The following is a 19,556-nucleotide window of genomic DNA, read 5'->3' as shown; positions in this document are numbered from 1 at the left end:
CTACAAGTTACTTCTGTCTTACATGTATGGACCCTTGAGATGACACGCAACCAGTTCTCCAAACTAAGCCTGATTGTAAGATCCCGAGGGGCGGCTATGTGGGTCCCATGGCTTTGCCTTCACACTCAGAGCATGGCCATATCAGCCCCTCAGTCCAGCCTTGTGTCCATTTCTCACAGCACAATAATCTTGGTGTGTGTCCCTGGCTGGGGACACTAAGGGGAAGGTGTTCACACTCTCTGGGTCCTCAGGTCACCTTGTTCCCACACCTGGCGTCTCCTGTCCACCCCTCCCCTCTTGAATCTTTGTCCAGAGCCAGGTCACTGTCGGCTTCCCCGGGGTTTACTCCCGGCATCCAAGGACCCATCTGTCTCTTCCTCCAGGCTTCCGGTCCAGACTTGGACAGCAGTGCCTGGCACTAGGCCCACCTTTTCCGAGTCGACGTCACCCTTTCAGAAAACCACTGATTGCGGTTTTCTCCCCCAAAACAAAGCCCCTGGAGATGCCCACAACATGCTGGCCGCCCGGTAACGAAGACAGGCTCTCCAGATACCAGGACCTCCTCCCAGCACCCAGTTTCTTCTGACATTTTGATTCCAAGGCCCACAAGTTCCCAGAAGAGGGCAGACCGAGCATGTGGGCAGCTGGAGTGGCGGCCCCAGAGCCTCTCTGATGATATCCAACCAGGATGTGAGAGAAACACCTTCCCAGACCCATGGGAGAATGTCCCCAGTGCCCTGGGTGCCGTGTATTGTTGGCACTGCAGCTTCTCAGCCTACAAAACCTGTCACAGTCTGTCTGTTTCCACAAACAAGACTTTACCAAAGTCGCGTCAGTTACCCTTCTCGAGTGTCTGCCTCTGCCTAAAAGAGTGACGTTCCACTGCGTTCCAAGGAGCCTGTCTCCCAGACTCCCAGATACAGGACCCACACGAGGTAAAGTGTGGCCACAAGCAGATCATTGCAAGCTCTAAACATGCTGCTTTTCTGCTCAGTGGACACCTTCCTTGTTGGAAGTGCGTGTTCTTAACTGTTGACGGTGGCTCTCATTCACCAAACACATAGCAAGGGGAACAGGGTTAGACGCAGGTAACGGTTTAAGCCACCAGTGTGTTTAAGCAAATAGCGTGGGATCAGAGGCAGGCTATGATTTAAGTAAACAGGTCACACTCAGTTCTGACCTTAAGCCTGAAATGAAATATTTTTTGAAAGCTTTTACACGTAGCTCAGGTGGTAGGGACCAGTCAGAGAGCCCAGAGGCTGCCCTGAGGGAGCTGAACCCCGAAGCACAGAGCTGGCTCCCTTACAGAAGACCCCGGCCTCCCCGTGGGGCTGGTAGACGACTCAGCTGTTGGGGGCAGGGGTGGCTATGGGGGCTGCTGGGGCCAGGGTGGAGGAGGGGGGCGTTGGAACACCTGCAGGGCCAGGGCTGAGGAGCGGCCACTCCTCCCTGTGCTCCTCTCCCCCTTGGACTCCGTCCTGGCCACATGGCTCGCTGTGCCCCTGTGCGCCCTGGGCCGAGTGTCTCAGCAAAGCACATCAGTGGAGGCATGGCAGGACTCGGGGGGGCGACCTGTGTGTCCCCACTGACTTGGCCAAGATGCAGCTGCAGAACCAGTGTGGACAGGAAACCTACAAAGGCAGGCATGTGGGGGCAGGTGTGCGTATCAGGGTGCAGGGCCCCGGAAGACGGGCAAGGCTGGGCAGCGGCTGGCTCACCCTGGCCCCGCTGGGCCACTTGCCCAGTGGCTGTGAGGACCGGGGCAGGGAGGAGGGGGGCGCAGCGGGTGGCGGCACAGGCTTGGGAGAGAGATTCAAGCCAGAACGAGGCTCAGGGGAGCCAGAACAGAACCAGCCAGGAATGGAGCAGAGACTGGCCCCTGGGGAGTAGCCCCAGTCAGGGTCAGTGCATGCACACACATGCTTCTCTCCAGTCAAGGTTACCATGCATGCACACACGCCCACTTCTCTCCTGACCCGCCATGGACAGGCGGATGGGTAATGAGTTCTGCTCACATGTTGCTGGCGTCCAGCCTCTTGCCCCGTTCGCCTCCCTTTACTGTGAGGTCTGCAGGGAAGTTGCGTCCCCCTTTCTGTCCTGTGAGTGACCGATTACAGGTGCGCGGAAGAGCCTTCGTTCCATAAATGCTGAGAAGTGACATTTTAGTTCCTGGGGCTGGGATGCAGCATGCTTTCCTCCTGCCAAATCAAGCCTTGGACATGCTCCAAGGACCAACTGCAGGGCTCTCAAAAACAACTGTCATCCTGCCACCCTCTGGAAGAAGCTTCAGACCCAAGCTCTGAGAAGCGGGCAGTGCTTTTCCAAACTGAGAGACTTCTTGAAGGCAGCTGCGTGGTACCCGCATCACCCTGAACGCCAAGGGACGGGCTCAGAACACAACAGCTGCCTCCTGGCTATTCTCTCACAGTCCCTCTCTCACTGCAGAGTTTGGTTAAAATCACCCACGGCAACAAACAGTGAGCCTGGGTTGCAGAAGGGGAACAAAACTGGTACAACCTAAGACCCAGCACAGCCCAAAATACATAAATATTTAAATAATAAAAAACCCAAAGGAAAACCACACGGCCCTTTCAGGGCCTAGTGTTTGGGGGAGGGGATAGCCTGGGCCCGCAGCCCAGAGGCCTTCCTCCCAGAGGCCTCTCCAGAAGGGTTCAGGGTGAAGGTCGCCTCTGAGGGCCCAGCCCTGGGTGAATCTCACCCTAGAGGTGCTCCCCATTTATCAAACTCAGCCACTTTTCCTCCCAGTGACGGAGAGGATTAGAGACAAAAGTCATTACTGCTCAATACGAGGGAACCTTTGCATGTTTCCAGACATCAAACGGCAAGCTCCACCAGAACTGAGACCAACCCACTCTTCACTCACGACTGGCTTCCTGTCTCTTCCCTGGTTCCTCCCCACCAACTCTTGTTTCTTGTGCCAATCTGAAGCAAGCAAGGGTGTTGGGGATGGTACACCCGGGGCTTAACAAGTGTAAAGGTCAAACAGTAATTCTGAAAATGGGGTAGATTAACTAACACGTTCCACGGAACCAGACTCCAGAGCTGACCAGTGGGAAGACTGTTTTGGTCTCAAGGAGACAGACCTGGGAAACATACCCTGAGGGACTCAGCTAAGCTCTGCCTAAAACTATCAGAACATTCTGGCCTTTGGTGAAGAGATTCATGTCACGGCGAGAGAAGTTGCAGCTGGGAATCCAAAAGTCAGAACCCAACTGGACCTGTGTTCAGGGTGTGGTGCTGGTCCACAGGGGCCCACTCATCAGGACAGCAAAGGGGCCAGGGTCCCAGCCGCCTGCCCCCACTCCTCCAACCCAGGCCAAGGAGACTCAAAATCAAGTGAGACAAATGCTCCGGCTGGCTTCATGTCAAAATTGAGGTTTATGCATGAAGTCCACTTTAAAGTTACTTTTGTTTAAATGACTGATGTAGAACTTTACAGGAAAGCGTGGGGGACTGACGACACTGTGAGGATGGCAGGAATGCAGTCTCATGACTGCATCAGCCAACTCAACGACAACATACCAAGGGGGACAACGTGACCACACACACCCGCGGGCCACAGGGTCACGGCCCAGGAAGCAAGAGATCACTGACGAGGCCCATGGTTTAAGGATAAGGCCGACCGGGAATCTCTAGTGTCTTAACGGCTTACAGCCACCTGATAAGAAGGTGGCCAACTCCTCCTCCCCCAACCCCAACAACAAAAACCCTCCCAGAGCACGCTGCTGTTCACAGGGCTTCGCCCTGCTGGAGCTGCCCACTGCCCTCCCGGCCCCAGCAGCATGTTACCTACGGGCCCCAGTGCGGGTGTCGGGAAGGTGGAGTTCATGCCCGGGCCTGGGTGGTGAGGGCGTCCCTGGGGCCCCACACGCCTGGCTAGGCAGTGTGTATAATCCCCACGCTGCTGAGGCCTGCCAGCCAGCGGTTCTCCATGGAGCACCCCCGCTCCCCACAATCCACACGGGGCCTTCGGTGACTGAGTGGGCCGAGGGAGCCGCCTCTCTGGGCGGCGGCACTGGGCCTCAAACCTCTGTCCTGGTGGGACTTTGCCTCGACGATAAAAGACGACAGTGACATGGGACACACACAACTCACACATCACCCTGCTCTTTTAAGAATGTACTTTATACAAAATAACCAATTCATAATGGAAATAAATCTACAGACCTCCAAGGATCAAAAAGATTTTTAAACAGTTGTTTTAAAAAATTATCCAACACACAGTATAGAACTAAGTACTGAGGTAAGTGTGGCTCTCAGTGAAACAGGGGATCAGCAGACCAGACAAAATATACACAATATAAAAATAAATAGCATTCCCCTTCCCAGTACTGGCCAGGATCACGCACAGGAATCTGCAGCAGGAGAGCGGGCGTGGGCCCAGCTGGGGGCAGCGTTCAGTGCCTCACTCCCGGGCCCACCACCCTCTCCAAACACACAGGACACTCAGCTGGTTAAGAGGCTTTTCCATATCAGCCGCCAGGGCTCAGCGAGGGAGAGACCAGGCGGCGATGCCGCTGACCATCTGCTCGGCCCGGGCCCATGAAGCACAGGAGGATGGAGCAGCTGGAGGTCAGGCTCGCACCCGCCTCACATGAGGACACAGCAGGGAAGGCCCAGCACCCCAGGGAGAGTCCAGACCCAGAACAGGAGGAACCAAGTCTCAGTTGAGGGCCAGCCCCTGGCAGGGGAACCCGCACCCAAGGGGCAGAGGCTGAACAGCCTGCCTCCCAGGCGCCCCGCTCTCCTTGGGGGCACCCTGGCCCTTCCCCCGGGCTCTGACTCACTGGCCGCAGCCGCTCTCCAAAGGTCCCTGCCTTGGGGCTGCTGGCTGAGGGATCCTGGGAGAATCCAAACCAGGACCTGAGAGCCATGTGTGTGGCTGAGATGGAAACTTTCAAAAAGCGAGAAAACCCTGAGCCTACGCGGCCCACTCCTGGAACTGGCAGGAACCAGCACAAGTCACAAGGACGCTCCCGGGGTCTAGGGGCCAAGCTGGCCGGGGGCTGAAGGTACTCAGTCCACACGAAAGGCAGCCTTCTGAGAGTCACCCGGCCCCGCCCAGGGAGGACGCCCTGCTGACGACAGGCGCGAGGGCCCCAGGGAGGCAGATGGACACGGCAGCACTAGTCTCACTTTGAAGGCGGGACAAGAAAAGGTTCTGAACAGGAGTCCACGCGTCTGTTGCCACTCGGCCTCCACCTGTCTTCAGCCTAGTAAGTTTTAGCCAACAGCTCTTCTTACAGGAGGGGAAAAACTCAAGGCCAGAAACATTCCATAAGGCTCTTGTTTGCTCTCTGGATCTTTTCTCTCTCCTGGGTCTGGGGAAGTCGGTTTCTAACATAACGACTCTAAGGTGAGTGGTGGACAGGAGTCCTCCAGGTCCCTGACAGGTGGCAGCGGTCCCAGGGGGATGCCGCCCCAGGACCTCCTCCCAGGCTAGTTCTGGTCAGGAAGAGTGCACGGGCCCTGAACGGGGGTGGCCCTGTGGGGCAACGCAGCACACAGCCGCACTCCCAACAGGGCTCCCAGTGCCTGGCCTCTCTGCTCACCCCGAAGGGAGGCTCTGGGGCAGCAGGAGATGGGGTTGGGGCTGGGGGGCTGAGCCACCAGAGGGCTGTGCACGGTGGGCAGACAGAATGGGCAGGATTGCCATAGTCCTCCTGGCCCTACCCCGGCCTGGTTCCCCTCAAGGCAAGGGTGCCCGAGGCCTTGCACCCAAGCAGGCTCTGGGCTGGGAACAGAGGCAGGGGCCACGGTCTCCCCTCCAAGCTGGTGTACAGACACACACGGAGGCTGAGTGTGCCAAGCATGTTCCCTCACTGCTAGAGAGCAAAGCTGGATCTGTCCACGACCCTTCCCCATCCTTCCCAAATGCCGATGCTGATGTCCCCACCTTGAGCGACATCACGCCCGTGACAGGGCTCCAACAAGAACCAGAATCCAATGAGAACACAGCCCCCAAACTTGCCCCACTTGAAAGCATGCCAAATTTAAAGTTTAAATAAGTCTGTTTAAAAAAAAAAAAATCATGTTTCTGCGCATGTCTGGAAGGCACCTGCGTTCCCAGCGCTCCCCCTGCCTGAGCGCAGCATCTGGGCGTCTGGAGCTGGCGTTGGTCTCCGCGGGGACTCTACTACTGGAAGCGCGGGTTTGCTCCAGCTTCAGCAAGGACGCTGGGGCTGGATGGAAGGTTCTCTTGGCCCCTCACACAGCTGAATTTATAAGAACAAGCGCAGATCAATCAACCAATGTTTCCTGCAAGCTTTTCTACTATCTCAAAGGCATGCTTAGAAATACGCTATTTTTACAAAGACCTGTGACTTCAAGGTATCTCCCCCTTCAGTTGCTTCCTCCTTTGCTTTTGTGGGATATTCAAAAGCTTAAAACAGGAGTCCTAACTTTGGTGGCATCTCAGCTAAACTCAAAGAATACTAAACAGGGAGAATCCAGTGTCGCTTGCTTCTAAAACCATAATAAAGTAACTGAATACTGTAAAACTGTTTCCTATCACAGACAAGTGACTTCAAGAACTTGTTCTCGACAGCTATTTTAAATCACCACGACATACTTTACTATATTCACATAAAATGGATAAAAACTATATATACTGAAATATTCCTAAATTCCAGCTGTAAATCTATAGGATACATTTTTCCTATTAAAAACTGTGCAGCTTCTTCATTGACACTAAGCATATACAAACCTGAGTAGTCACTGCCACAAACTGGGATTCGTGCAGGAAGCTTGTGACGCCTTCCAGACCACAGTCCCGGCAGGTCTGTGACGGGACGCGTCACCGCACCTTCCAACGAGCAAATGCTCCTGATACTGGTTTACACCTATCTGGCGGGCAGCTGGCCAGCCAGGAGGGGCACTGCTATCTCAGACCATGACCTGGGTGCCAGGCAAGGGGGGGGGTGCCAGGCGAGGCGGCTGCCCGAGGGCAAGAGCCGTCAGAGGAACAGCAGCGGCCAGGTGTGCCCCTCCTGCAGCCCCCCAAGAGTGAGTGGGAAAGGGCTGTAAACACAGGGGTCAGCAGGGCTGCGGGCCCACCGGCCAGACTCTATCCTCATCACCCGCCCTCCCACTGTATGTACAATACATTCACCACCGACAGAAGTCATCACAAAGGCAACATGAAAACTCTGTAAACTGGACCCAGCTCCAAACACACCCACACAAGTAGTCCTGTCCCCAGACGGCTACCTGAGTGCAGCTGCCATGACAGCCCACCAGCACCGCCCCCAGGTCAGGACGGTCTTCCCTGAACAAGTGTCCCAGGGCCTGGAGAAACCACCAGAGTCCAGCCTGTCTGGTCCCCACTTTCGCCCAGGACTTTGCGAGCACATGAGTCGTGAGGAGGGGCGTCCAGGCTTCAGGCCACACGTGACGTGATGCTGGTGACAGGAGAGGCGGGTGGGGCCGGGCCCCGTTCTCCACTTGCAGCTCTCTGTTTCCCTGGGGCTTGTCTCCTCCTGGGACTAGCTCTGAGAGAAGCAAAATACAGTTTCAGCAAAACTGATACATGTTAACTGTTAAAAACGACAAAGCCAAGGAGCCACACACACTCTTCCCATCTAGGAAAATGGCCCCATGTTGCTTCGTTGGGCAGTCCCGCAGGTGTGGTTTCTGAGTCCTGGACCCTGACTCAGTCCAGTGGCCAAGGACTGTTGCCTCCAGGGAGACCGGCGGTGGGGGTGGGGGACCCCAACTCTTCCAGACGAGGCAGACAAAGAGTCACACTACAGGAGCCAGTCTGGGGAAGGAAATCTAACCCATCTCAGAGCTGGTGCCTGGGACAGGAATAAGGGGCTGGCGGGGTGGGAGGGAGCTGCTCCCGAGGCCCTCTGGCCCCATGGCCCACAGGACACAACCCCTTTCCAGACACAGCCCCTGGAGCCACAGCTGCCCGGAACCACACAGACAGCTCTCACTGTCCACCATTCTGACCTGATCGAGTGGAAGCGTTGGGGGCTTCTGGGGGGGCAGCTCCTCCTGCGATGCCGCTGGTGCCGGCGTCTTTGGGAACAAGGGCCGGGACTGGACCGAGGGCCCCTGCAGTCTAGAGACATGAGGAAGGAACGGTCAGGAATGCATGTGATGTTCTCAGTACAAAGGAAAAGGCGCATAGCCCCACCGGACCAACTGGGCGACTGACTCCAACCCAGGGGCTGCCACGTGAGGCAGGAAAGACATGGCTGACGCCACCTGCACAGTGCTCCTGACAAAGGTGAGGAAACAGTGACAAGAGGCCAGAGCCTAGGGCGCTCTGTCTTTGAAAAACAAAGAATGCAAAGCCAATGTTGTAAATTACTGAGCAGGCACAGCATCCAAATGTAGAGCCATGAAATGTGACTGGATCCTGAACGGGGAAAAATCAGAGCAAAACAGAGAGAGAAACAGCTACAAGGACACTTCGGGGACAACTGGAGACATCAGACAGTGCCTCCATCAGACCACTACCACCACTTCCCTGGCCAGGGTAGGGTCTGGGCTGTACCAGGAGGATGCCCTCGGCTAGGAGACACACCAAAGGCTCAAAAGAGAAGGCAAAGGACGGACAGGAAACGTGCCAGACATTCAGAGAGGGGTGAGCACACGCAGAGGGAAGGCCCTCAAGCCAGGCACTGGGGGCTGGGACGACCCAGGGGGGCACTCGGGTTCTCACTGGGGCTGGGGGGACCAGGGGGGCACTCGGATTCTCAGGGTGGTCTGTGCTGCTTTATGATGGGGCTTCCCAACCTTGACCTGGAGACTCCCTGGATCTCAGGTCGCCTCACTGGCCTCAAGACACAGCCACTAGAATTATCAGGGAGTGGTATGTGGCCAGGTCTGGCTCTGGATACACTGAGTTTTCATTCAGTATCAGTAGAGAAATGAATGGTGAGGGGTGAGACCAGGATACCACCCGTGACTACCCTCCCGGATCTGAGAGCCCCTCTCCCTGGCGAAGTCTGCCCACAGCCCCAGAACTCTGGCCATTAGGTGTCCGAAACCTAACCCGACAGCACTGCAATGCCAATTCACTTTCACAAAGAAAAAAAGACCACACACAAAACTGGGTTCTAATGCCAGTGCTTTCCCAGGAAGCCCCGAGCACACAGCCCACGCGCTCCTCCCGGGCCCAGACCACCCAAGTCGGTCTTTCATTCCCAAGCTCGCTTCTCTTTGGGAGACTAGCATCTACCCTGCTCCTGCCCGTAGAAAAAAGGCACGCAGCTGCAGCCTTACCCGGACGGTCTGTACATCTCCTGGAAGGACGCCCTCGCTCCACTTCCGGGGCCCATCTGCTCCATCATCACGGCCTGGAAGTGGCCCAGGCCCTCCTCAGGGTAACGGTAGAGGGGGCACTCGGGGGACAGGCCGTTGGGCTGGGCCGCCACTGGGCGGTGAGGCGGGTGAGTAGCCGAGGGGGAGGCGTAAGCCCTGGGCTGGAAATGCGTGGCTGGCCGCTGTGGGGGGTAAGGTGGCCCGGCGTGCAGCATCACTGCGTGTGGGGGGAAGGCGGGTGAACCGAAGGTCATGCCCGGGCCCAGTGGGGCTGGGGGCGCACCGTAGAGACACTCGCTGGCCGACAGGGAGCCCTGCCGCCTGGCAGCCGCGTTGTGGTTATCCAAGTCCAGGAACTCTTTGGGGCTCTCTGGCTGCTCCATAGACTCATCCTGCTTGCCCTCAGGGCCGGGGTTCTGCCCCTCGGCCATCTTGGCAGCAACGGCGTCCACCCGCGTGGGCGAAGTTAAGGCAGCGCCCAGAGCCTCCACCGCGTCCACCCGCGCGGGGGGCGTTAAGGCAGCACTTAGCACCTCGCAGCCCTGCAGCCCCGTCACAGCGCTCTTGTCGGGAAAGAGGGGCCTGGCAGGGGTGGGCTGAGCTGGGGGGGGCCCGCTCGGGCTTACGGGGGCTGCGAGGTGTCTCGGCCAGTCTGAGAAGCCCTGTGGACACGAGTAGTAAGGAGTCCGCGGGTAGTGGTGGTAGGAAGGCTGCGGTGGCGGCTGATAGGGATACCGCATGCCCTGGTGGGGGCGGTACCGAGGGAAGACTCCAGAATGAGGGTCATGAGACTGAAATGCCCGAGGGGGAAAGGGAGGAGGGTGCGGGGCTGGAGGCTTGCCCCCCATCACAGGACCCACAGGCTGCAGGCCTGGGCCTACATGGTACCGTGTGGCGGAGCTGGGGAACTCCAAGCCGGGCGTGTACAGAGGGGAGCACGCGGGCTCTGCAGGAGGCCCAGCCTCGGGTGGCGCCCTACTCTTGCCCTCAGACCCACATGGGGAGGCTTCTACCCGCAGTCCGTTTTCGGGCAGTGGCCCCAGGTCTGCCAGGGTGCATGCCTGGGCGGGTGGGCTGGCGAAGCCACTCCCTGAGAGCCAGGCAGACCTGACCGTGCTCGCTGGGCAGCCGTCCCCAGGTTCCGAGGACTCCGGCCTGAGCTCTGGGCCCTCTGGGCCCCTTCCTTGGGGTGAGCTCCGCCTGGCAAAGTCGGCCTGCAGAGGGGGCGCAGGGTGAGGTAGCTGTTTGAGGAACGCCCCCTCTGAAGCACCGACACTCGCTGGTCTCTCCTCCAGCCCAGGCAAGGGATCCGCTGCAAGGAAAGCAGAGACAAAGTCGCACTTGGCGAGCTGAAACCCCAGCACACGACAGGAACAGATGGTCAAAATGATGACAACGTGCCCCCCACCCTGCCCACCGCTGGACAAGCAAGGGGCTGTGATCTGTGTGCAGGCTGGCTGGGAGGCATCGCCTTGACAGTGAGGAGGAGGGACCAGGACGCTGGTCTGAGGGACTGAGGGCGCTGGGAAGGCCGGATCCCGACAGCATCCTGCAGGCAGGACACCCACCCAGGGGAACACAAACAGGACTAGATGAATATTTGCTAAATGAATGACAACACCCGCCGTGCCTGGGCTTCCTGAAAATAAGACATGGACAGTGTATAACACTCAAAGGGCATCTTCAAGGAATTACAGAAATTTAATACACAATCGTTAACCTACTGAACTCAAATGCTTAATTACAGACTCAGAATTCTTTATCTTGCTATTGTTTTTGGCCATAAATGCATCTTATTATTATGATCTCTCAGGGAGGGCAGAGTTGTTGCCCAAGGGTATCAAAATAGGATTCTAGTCAGAGCTTACAGACAAGATCAAGAATTCAGACCTTTACGATCAACTAGGACTGCTGGCTCCTGAAAAACTAACACTGGCTTTAAAGATCACAAGTACAAGCTGCACAAGAATGATGAAAAGGTGCACTTTTCATCATTCAGTCAACAAAAAACATGCCAACGCCTTACAACAGACACAGAAATAAACGCAAAACCCCTTAAAGACATGACACCATAAAACTCCTGCAAGAAAACAGGCAAAACGTTCTCTGACATAAACTGTCATAGACCAGTCTTCCAAGGCAGTAGAAATTAAAGCAAAAATAAAAAAGTGGGACCTAATTAAACTTGCAAGCTTTTGTACAACAAAGGAAACCATAAACGAAATGGAAAGACTATCTACGGACTGGGAGAATATAGCTGCGGAGGATGAGACCAGCAAGGACTTAATCTCCAAAATATACAAGCAGCTCATACAACTCAACCAAAAAACAAACCCAATCAAAACATGGGCAGAAGACCTAAACACACATTTCTTCAATTAAGACACACAGATAGCCAAGAGGCCAAGATAAAAAGATGTTCATCATCACTGAACTAGAGAAATGCAAATTTAAACCACAATGAGGTACCAACTCACACCAGTCAGAATGGACACCACTAAAAAGTCTACAAATAATAAACAGTGGAGAGGGTGTGGAGAAAGGGAACCCTCTTACCTGTTGGTGGGAATATAAATTGGTACAGACGCTATGGAGAACAGCGTGGAGGTTCTTTAAAGAACTAAACACAGAGTTAACGTATGCTCCTACAATCCCACTCCTGCGCAGGTATTTGCAGAAAGTAAGTGTTAGTCACGCAGTTGTGCCCGACTCTTTGTGACCCCATGGACTGCAGCCCACAGGCTCCTCTCTCCATGAGATTTTCCAGGCAATGATACTGGAGTGGGTTGCCAATTCCTTCTCTAGGGGATCTTCCCAACCCAGGGATCAAACCTGGGTCTCCTGCACCGCAGGCAGATTCTTTACCACCTGAGCTACAAGGGAAGCCCTTCGTAGAAAACCATAATTCAAAAAGATACACGCACCCCGATGTTCACTGCAGCACTATTTAGAACAGCCAGGACATGGAAGCAACTCTAGATGCCTATCAACAGAGGAACGCATAAAGACGTGGTGCGTATACACTGTGGAACGTTACTCAGTCATAAAAAAGAATAAATAATGCCATTTGCAACACTATGGATGGACCTAGAGATTACATACTAAATGAAGTAAATCAGAAAGAGATACATGTATGGTATCACTTACATGCGGGATTTAAAACATGACACAAAAGAAGTTATCTATGAAACAGAGACAAACTCGCAGACGGAGAGCGCACACTTGTGACTCAAGAGAAGGGTGGGCAGGACAGCGAGGGACAGGGAGATTGGGGTTGGCAGAGACAAACTATTATATACAGAGTGGATAAACAACATCTGACTTCAGCACAGAGAAATAACATTCAATATCCTGCGACAAACCACGATGGAAAAGAATATGGAAAAGAATGTATATATATATAACTATCACTCTGCTGTACAGCAGATACTAATTAGCACAACACTGTACATCAGCTATACTTCATTAAGAAAAAATAAAGGCAAACAAAACAACACAAACATCATGGCAACGAAGCAAACAGACTGCCCCTGAGACTCTCCCTCCAAAGCTCTGAATTCCAGTCACATCTGAAATCATGCCTGGAAAGTCGTGCTGCAGGTGGCATTCACAGAGTCAGCCTCCCCTCCAAGAAATCACCTGAAGGGAGTCTGCGCTCCTGGCCCTCCACCCAGTTGATAAGGAACCACATCACTCTGTAGATGCCCAGGTGCCACGGCTCCCACACAGACACATGCTAGATGTCCGTCCTCAACCAGCCGGAGTCACACAGAGGAGTCTCTTGCACTTGAGTTCACTACTCTCGTCGACGGCACTTCTAGAGCCCTCTTGACGACGCGCCCATCTCACTACTGCTCCGCAGCCCCGGCGCTCGCAGATGTGGGCCCACTGAGAAAGGCATGCAGAGAACTGGGCCAGGAGTAAAGCCCTGAGGACATGCTCCCCGAGGGTCACTTCAGGACAGTCCTTTTCAAGTGAGGCTGGGTGACGCAGAGCTTGCACACACGGATGCCAGGTCCGCTGTGTCGGGTTTGAATCGGTCTCCCCACTTAAGAGCTGAATGAAGGCAAATAACCACCTTTGTGCCCTGGAGCTTCCATCCATACAAACAAGAATACTAGTCAAAGTTCCCTCAAAGCTTATTCTGAGAGTGAAATAAGCACGGGAAGGCTCAGCACGAGTGGAGACACAGCAAGAATGCAGCTGTGCAGCACGGTTACCGCAAATCCTCGGACCACGGCGGGCTCAACCCAGAGATGTGCAAGTGAAAGGGACCAGAGGCCAGTTGACACTTTGTTTCCTAGTCTGCATAAAAGGATGGGTCACTAATTAACAGGGCAGATGCGGGGGGAGGGGGTGCGCATGCACACATTACCTTGGCCGTTCTCAGGCTCCTGCACGTCACTGCTGTCCTGTGTCCTCCCAGGGTCCCCTGAGGCAGGCTTGGGGGCCACCAGGCCCATGGGTGGGAAAGGGCCAGGCAGGCGGGGCGGTGCAGGCTGGCGGGGGTGGTAAGGCACGCCTGGCGGGCATCCACGGGAGGAGAGCTGCTGCATGGCCAGCATCTCAGGGCTGTCCAGCATGGAGTCCCCACCCTGCACGCCCCGCAGGGCTGGGGCCGGAGCTCCAAACAGAGAACCCAGTGCCGGGGCTGCAGGGGGCTGGAGCCGCTGTGCGCCAGGTTTACACGGGGGGTGCAGGTACCCTGAAGGAGGAACGCTGTGAGGTAGGAAGCCGGATTGTTCTGTCCACTGGTTTGGGGGGAGGGGAGGTCTCATCACTCGGGAATCCATCATGTGACCCAAAGGGCGGGGCTGGTGAGAAGGTCCTGGCCCCACGGGGGGCTTCTCGTCTGGCCCCAAGGGTCCTGGGTTTGCAGCACCGTGGCTCCCATTCCAGACCGCAGAGTGCACTCGGCTCAGGTACTTGTAGGGTCGGTACATGTGGCTGGGAGGGACTTCTGGGCTCTCGGGGAAGTCTGGGGGTCGGGCTGGAGCACCCCCGTGCCTGGGAGGAAGGAGCCCTGGCTGGAAATGAGTTGGGGGATACACGCGCCCATCCTGGCTGGGGCCGCTCATCTGACTGAGCGGCAAGGGTCCAGGTCGAGAGCCCATGTCAGCAAGGGAGGCCAGCCCTCCGCAGGCCAGCTTCTCATCAGGGGGGCCACACCCGGGGCCTCGGTGGTGGTTAATTCCAGCTGGAGGCTGGCAACAAAAAAAGGGAAGCTGTGTTAACCCCGTGGTTACTCAATTTACCCTGGGGAGCGACGGGATTCTGGAACACACCTTTGCACCTGCACGCACCGAGCAGTCTGCTTACCTGCACCGCCAGAGGCGCGGGCTGCAGGCCAGGCCCACGGGCGGGCAGGCCCGGGGCTCCAGAGGAGACACTGACTGCAGCAGGATCCGACCCCCGGAGAGGACAAAACGCTCCCTGTCCTGCTGGCCTCTGGAGGGCACGGGGCAAAGGCAGGGAGGAGGAGGAGAGAGCACACCCTTCATGTCCTGAAGACCAGGCTCCGGCTGGTGGAGGAGCCCCACTGCCCCGGCCGACAGAGGGCGGGGCAGGGGCTCCCATCCCCACCCTCAGAGCCCCTCCCCCCTGCTCCCCAGGAAAGGTGCACTTATGTACTGGATGTTCCCCATTCTTTGACTTACAAGGAGTGAGATGTTAATTCAAATTTTTGCCCCAGTGAGAACGTGTAGTTCAAATGATTAACAAAAAGGATTTAAGACAGATGAAGACTAAATGAAGATGGGGGAGAACTTCACACCCGCCCAGTCCCTAATCAGAAGAAACCACTACGGGATGAAGTTGATCCTCGCTGGCTAGCTTGAGAAGAGAAGCTGGCCGGATCCACCGAGACACAGGGGCCCAGAGAGGCAGCTGCTGTTTGAGGCACCCACCTGGCCAGGGGGCTGAACGGAGCTGCTCTGACCGGCCCCAGAGGCAGTGGCACGGCGGCCCAGGGGCAGCGCCTTCCCTCCGTTCTCCGCGGGCTGCCTCCGGCCCAGTGCCTCCGAGTCCCGGGAGCGGGTGCACACGTGGCCCCGCGCGCCCCGCCCCCGCCTCTTCTCCCGCCTCTCCTCCTCCCGCATCCACGGCTCCTCGTCTGTGTCCCCGTCCTCCCCAGGAAAATGCTTCAGCATCGCCCGGTGGAAGCACCTCTCCAGGTTGTCCGACATCTTGGTGTACTCTGTGGGGACAGAGGTCTGAGCCCCAACCCCGGGCAGGCCCCCAGACCACCTCCCCCCAATCAATTGCGAGTCTGCCAGGCTTCAGTGCCTCCTGCCTTCTAGGGCTACAGACATGACACGGGACACAATTTATGGCCTAAGAAACTGTCCAGCCTGTGTGGCTGGCACAGTGGCCCCTGGACCCCAAACCGGTAAAAATTTAATTCTTCAATGCCAAACTGCAGAAACGTTCAGTCCAATCACTGAACCTCCAAGCTTTGGCACCTGCAGCGACACCGGCGGCGTCATCCAAGGTCTGCCCTGCGACTCTAAGACGGTGGGTGAGCAGGCCCAGGACGAAACCGGGACCAGCAGCCGCCACGCCTCTGGCTGTGGAGGACGACAGAGCCGGGCACAGCCCAGCCCATGGCTTCAACACACCCTCTCTTCACCGTCCTGAGAAAGGGCTGAACCTGGAGACTAGAAACGCCTGTTTTTCTTGGTTCTGCTGCTGCAGCAGGCTAGAGCCACAGCACCCCTCCTCCACTCACCGCTGCTCTCCCCATTGTATTTTCGACAATTCCTGAACATAGTCTTCATGTCGTTCACAAACTCCTCCTTGGTACAGTATGAACCTCCATTCAGTTTCTTCTCCATGCTTGAAATATCCATGGGGACCTACAACAGGCCACACTCGTTACTATCCATCGGAGAACAGTGCTTCGCAGTCCCCACACCACTAGGAGCTGTTTGAAAGCCTGGGAAGCACCCAGCACCCAGCCCTGAGGAGAGCCAGCTGATTACACAACAACACAACCACAGAGGCGCACGCTACAGTCGTACAGCTGACAAGGCTTCCTCTACCTTAATGATCTGGTAGTAGTTAGGGGCATACGATTCATCCACTGGTTCCAAAAAGGGCCAGGAATCCTTGTGAGCCTTCACCACGTCCAGAACTGAGGGGCCAAAGAGAAGAGGAGGGTCAGCACACATACCTGGGAACAGACTTGGTGGAACACAGGAGTGGAGCATGGGAACTGACCTTTGTACATGGCGGTGAAGTCATCATCCAGCTCGAAGCTGTGAATCAGAGAGTGAGAAATCAGCAGTGACGGAGACCCCCTGCTCTCCCCAGCGCCCTGGATTCAACCTGATGTCACAGCTCTCCAGACCAAGACTTGGAACAGTCCCCAGGAAACATCTGTAAACCTCTGCTAAGGTAAGTCTGTAACACTGATGACCTCCAGAAAACACGAGGGAGTGAGGGTCGGCACACTCATCCCCTCCCTTGTCTACAAAATGACAGCTGGCCCGACCCCACACCAGGCAGCTGAGGGCTAGGGGCACTCTGCACTCACGGGTCTCTCGTCCTCTTCTCGGCCCGAGGCGGGGACTGGGGGTCCAGGTGGGACAGCTGGGGGGGCAGCGCCTTGCCCTGGGCCAGCAGCCAGGCCCGCTCCTCCCTGAGCCGTCGCCTCTTGGCTCGATCTGCAAGAACACAGAGCAGAGGCGCGTCAGGACTCCACAAGGGAGACACGTGCCCGACTGCACCCTCTGCCGACCTCTCTGTGCTGACAGGACGGTGCTAGAGTGAGAAGGCTTTAAGGGACTTCTGTCCTGAGGTCACAGAGATGGGGTCAGGGAGGCAAGCGGGCCCTGGTGGGTTGGGGAAGGAGCAAGAGAGAAGGGAAGCAGAGGGCCGACAGTCACCCGCGCTGAACACCTCAAGCCCTTTCTATGTTGCCCACACAAAGACAGTATCTCCTGTTTAGGACCAGACCTCAGTCCAAACACACCAGGACTGTGCAAGGCCCCTGAAGCGCTCGCACTGGTTATCCTCACTCTGTGCCCGCTCCACGCCCCCACCTCCGGCACAGCTGTCTGACCCCATCCACACTGGTGCAGGAGGTGCCAGGGAAGTGAAGAAGCCAGCGGGACAGCCCAGGAGCTGGAAGGGGAGGCCTTCTCTGGCTCCCAGACATGGCCACAAGAAACACACTTGCCATGCACTGCTGGCCTGCTGGCAGTGGGGAAGGAAGAAGCAAGGACTCAGGGCACCACCAGAAGGCAAGACACATGACGGAGGGATAGGTTGGAAGGTGCCCGGTGGGAGCAGACACGGCCCGCAGACGCCCGCTCCCACCAAGCTCCCTCTGCTCAAATGTCATGCCTGTGTATAAATAAACTTGTATGTGTAAGAGAATCTATACCTGCTTTAAGTATCAGCGACATTTTGCTATCAACTTTTACTAAAATTGGTTTCTAAGAAAGAGAACGATTTCAAGCCTAAAGAAAAGTAAAACTAAATTAATGAACATCCATGTATCAAACTGTTAAACATTCAGTTCAGTTCAGTCTCTCAGTCGTGTCCGACTCTCTGCGACCCCATGAATCGCAGCACGCCAGGTCTCCCTGTCCATCACCAACTCCCGGAGTTCACTCAGAGTCACGTCCATCGAGTCAGTGATGCCATCCAGCCATCTCATCCTCTGTCCTTCCTTTCTCCTCCTGCCCCCAATCCCTCCCAGCATCAGAATCTTTTCCAATGAGTCAATTCTTCACATGAGGTGGTCAAAGAACTGCAGTTTCAGCTTCAGCATCATTCCTTCCAAAGAAATCCCAGGGCTGATCTCCTTCAGAATGGACTGGTTGGATCTCCTTGCAGTCCAAGGCACTCTCAAGAGTCTTCTCCAACATCACAGTTCAAAAGCATCAATTCTTCGGCGCTCAGCCTTCTTCACAGTCCAACTCTCACATTCATACATGACCACAGGAAAAACCATAGCCTTGGCTAGACGGACCTTTGTTGGCAAAGTAATGTTAAACATTAGGCGTCATGAACTCAATTCAGGATTTCACAACTAGCAACCAGTCAACCGATTCTTCACATCATCAGAATTACTGTCTGGACACACATCTCCCCAGGCTCGGGCAAGCCCCGGGGACCACAGGTGGGGTCAGCGCCAGCGCCCCTCCACAGCTACAGATAGTCCTTCACAAGTGACGCCACCACCTCACTCACTCCCACGGCGTGACGTGATGAGTGTAACGTGGAATTCTGATGTTTCTGTTTGCCTGTTCCAGACAGGAGTGACCTAATATTTACTACTGGTCAACATGTGGCCAAAAAGTTCCTTTGATTTTTAAGTAAAAGTAAGACAGATAAAAAACAACAAAAACAGTAAGAACAACAAACTGGTTCCAAATAGGAAGCGGAGTATGTCAAGGCTGCATATTGTCACCCTGCTTATTTAACTTATTTGCAGAGTACATCAGGAGAAACACTGGGCTGGAGCAAACACAAGCTGGAATCAAGATTGCCAAGATAAATATCAATAACCTCAGATATGCAAATGACACCACCCTTATGGCAGAAAGTGAAGAGGAACTAAAAAGCCTCTTGATGAAGGTGAAAGAGGAGAGTGAAAAAGTTGGCTTAAAGCTCAACATTCAGAAAACGATGATCATGGCATCTGGTCTCATCACTTCATGGGAAATAGATGGGGAAACAGTGGAAACAGTGTCAGACTTTATTTTTCTGGGCTCCAAAATCACTGCAGATGGTGACTGCAGCCATGAAATTAAAAGACACTTACTCCTTGGAAGGAAAGTTATGACCAACCTAGATAGCATATTCAAAAGCATAGACATCACTTTGCCAACAAAGGTCCGTCTAGTCAAGGCTATGGTTTTTCCAGTGGTCATGTATGAATGTGAGAGTTGGACTGTGAAGAAGGCTGAGCGCCGAAGAATTGATGCTTTTGAACTGTGGTGTTAGAGAAGACTCTTGAGAGTCCCTTGGACTGCAAGGAGATCCAACCAGTCCATTCTGAAGGAGATCAGCCCTGGGATTTCTTTGGAAGGAATGATGCTGAAGCTGAAACTGCAGTACTTTGGCCACCTCATGCGAAGAGTTGACTCATTGGAAAAGACTCTGATGCTGGGAGGGACTGGGGGCAGGAGAAGGGAACGACAGAGGATGAGATGGCTGGATGGCATCACTGACTCGATGGACGTGAGTCTGAGTGAATTCCGGGAGTTGGTGATGGACAGGGAGGCCTGGCGTGCTGCAATTCCTGGGGTCGC

The 19,556-nt window shown here is 55.4% G+C and overlaps 1 protein-coding gene across 3 annotated transcripts in view; it reads right to left on the bottom strand.

Moving 5' to 3' along the window:
• Positions 1 to 4,130: 4,130 nt before the first annotated feature.
• The window catches only part of CECR2 (CECR2 histone acetyl-lysine reader), a 118,247-nt gene continuing 102,821 nt past the window's right edge, over positions 4,131 to 19,556 (bottom strand). For 2 of the 3 annotated variants that reach the window (XM_070790359.1, XM_019961756.2), the window contains exons 9-18: positions 16,829 to 16,958; positions 16,513 to 16,550; positions 16,335 to 16,426; positions 16,022 to 16,148; positions 15,201 to 15,490; positions 14,614 to 14,742; positions 13,670 to 14,498; positions 9,256 to 10,606; positions 7,975 to 8,086; positions 4,131 to 7,511 (exon numbers count right to left, since the gene is read on the bottom strand). In XM_070790359.1, coding sequence (XP_070646460.1) covers positions 7,506 to 7,511; positions 7,975 to 8,086; positions 9,256 to 10,606; positions 13,670 to 14,498; positions 14,614 to 14,742; positions 15,201 to 15,490; positions 16,022 to 16,148; positions 16,335 to 16,426; positions 16,513 to 16,550; positions 16,829 to 16,958 — 3,104 coding nt within the window. In that variant the 3' untranslated portion in view covers positions 4,131 to 7,505. The remainder of the gene's footprint in view (positions 7,512 to 7,974; positions 8,087 to 9,255; positions 10,607 to 13,669; positions 14,499 to 14,613; positions 14,743 to 15,200; positions 15,491 to 16,021; positions 16,149 to 16,334; positions 16,427 to 16,512; positions 16,551 to 16,828; positions 16,959 to 19,556) is intronic. The other variant, XR_011566814.1, reaches the window with a different exon arrangement.

This window comes from Bos indicus, chromosome 5 (assembly GCF_029378745.1).
Source record: "Bos indicus isolate NIAB-ARS_2022 breed Sahiwal x Tharparkar chromosome 5, NIAB-ARS_B.indTharparkar_mat_pri_1.0, whole genome shotgun sequence".
Lineage (NCBI taxonomy): Eukaryota > Metazoa > Chordata > Mammalia > Artiodactyla > Bovidae > Bos > Bos indicus.
Note: the sequence above shows the minus strand (reverse complement) of the source record. Positions and strands in the feature narration are given on the sequence as shown.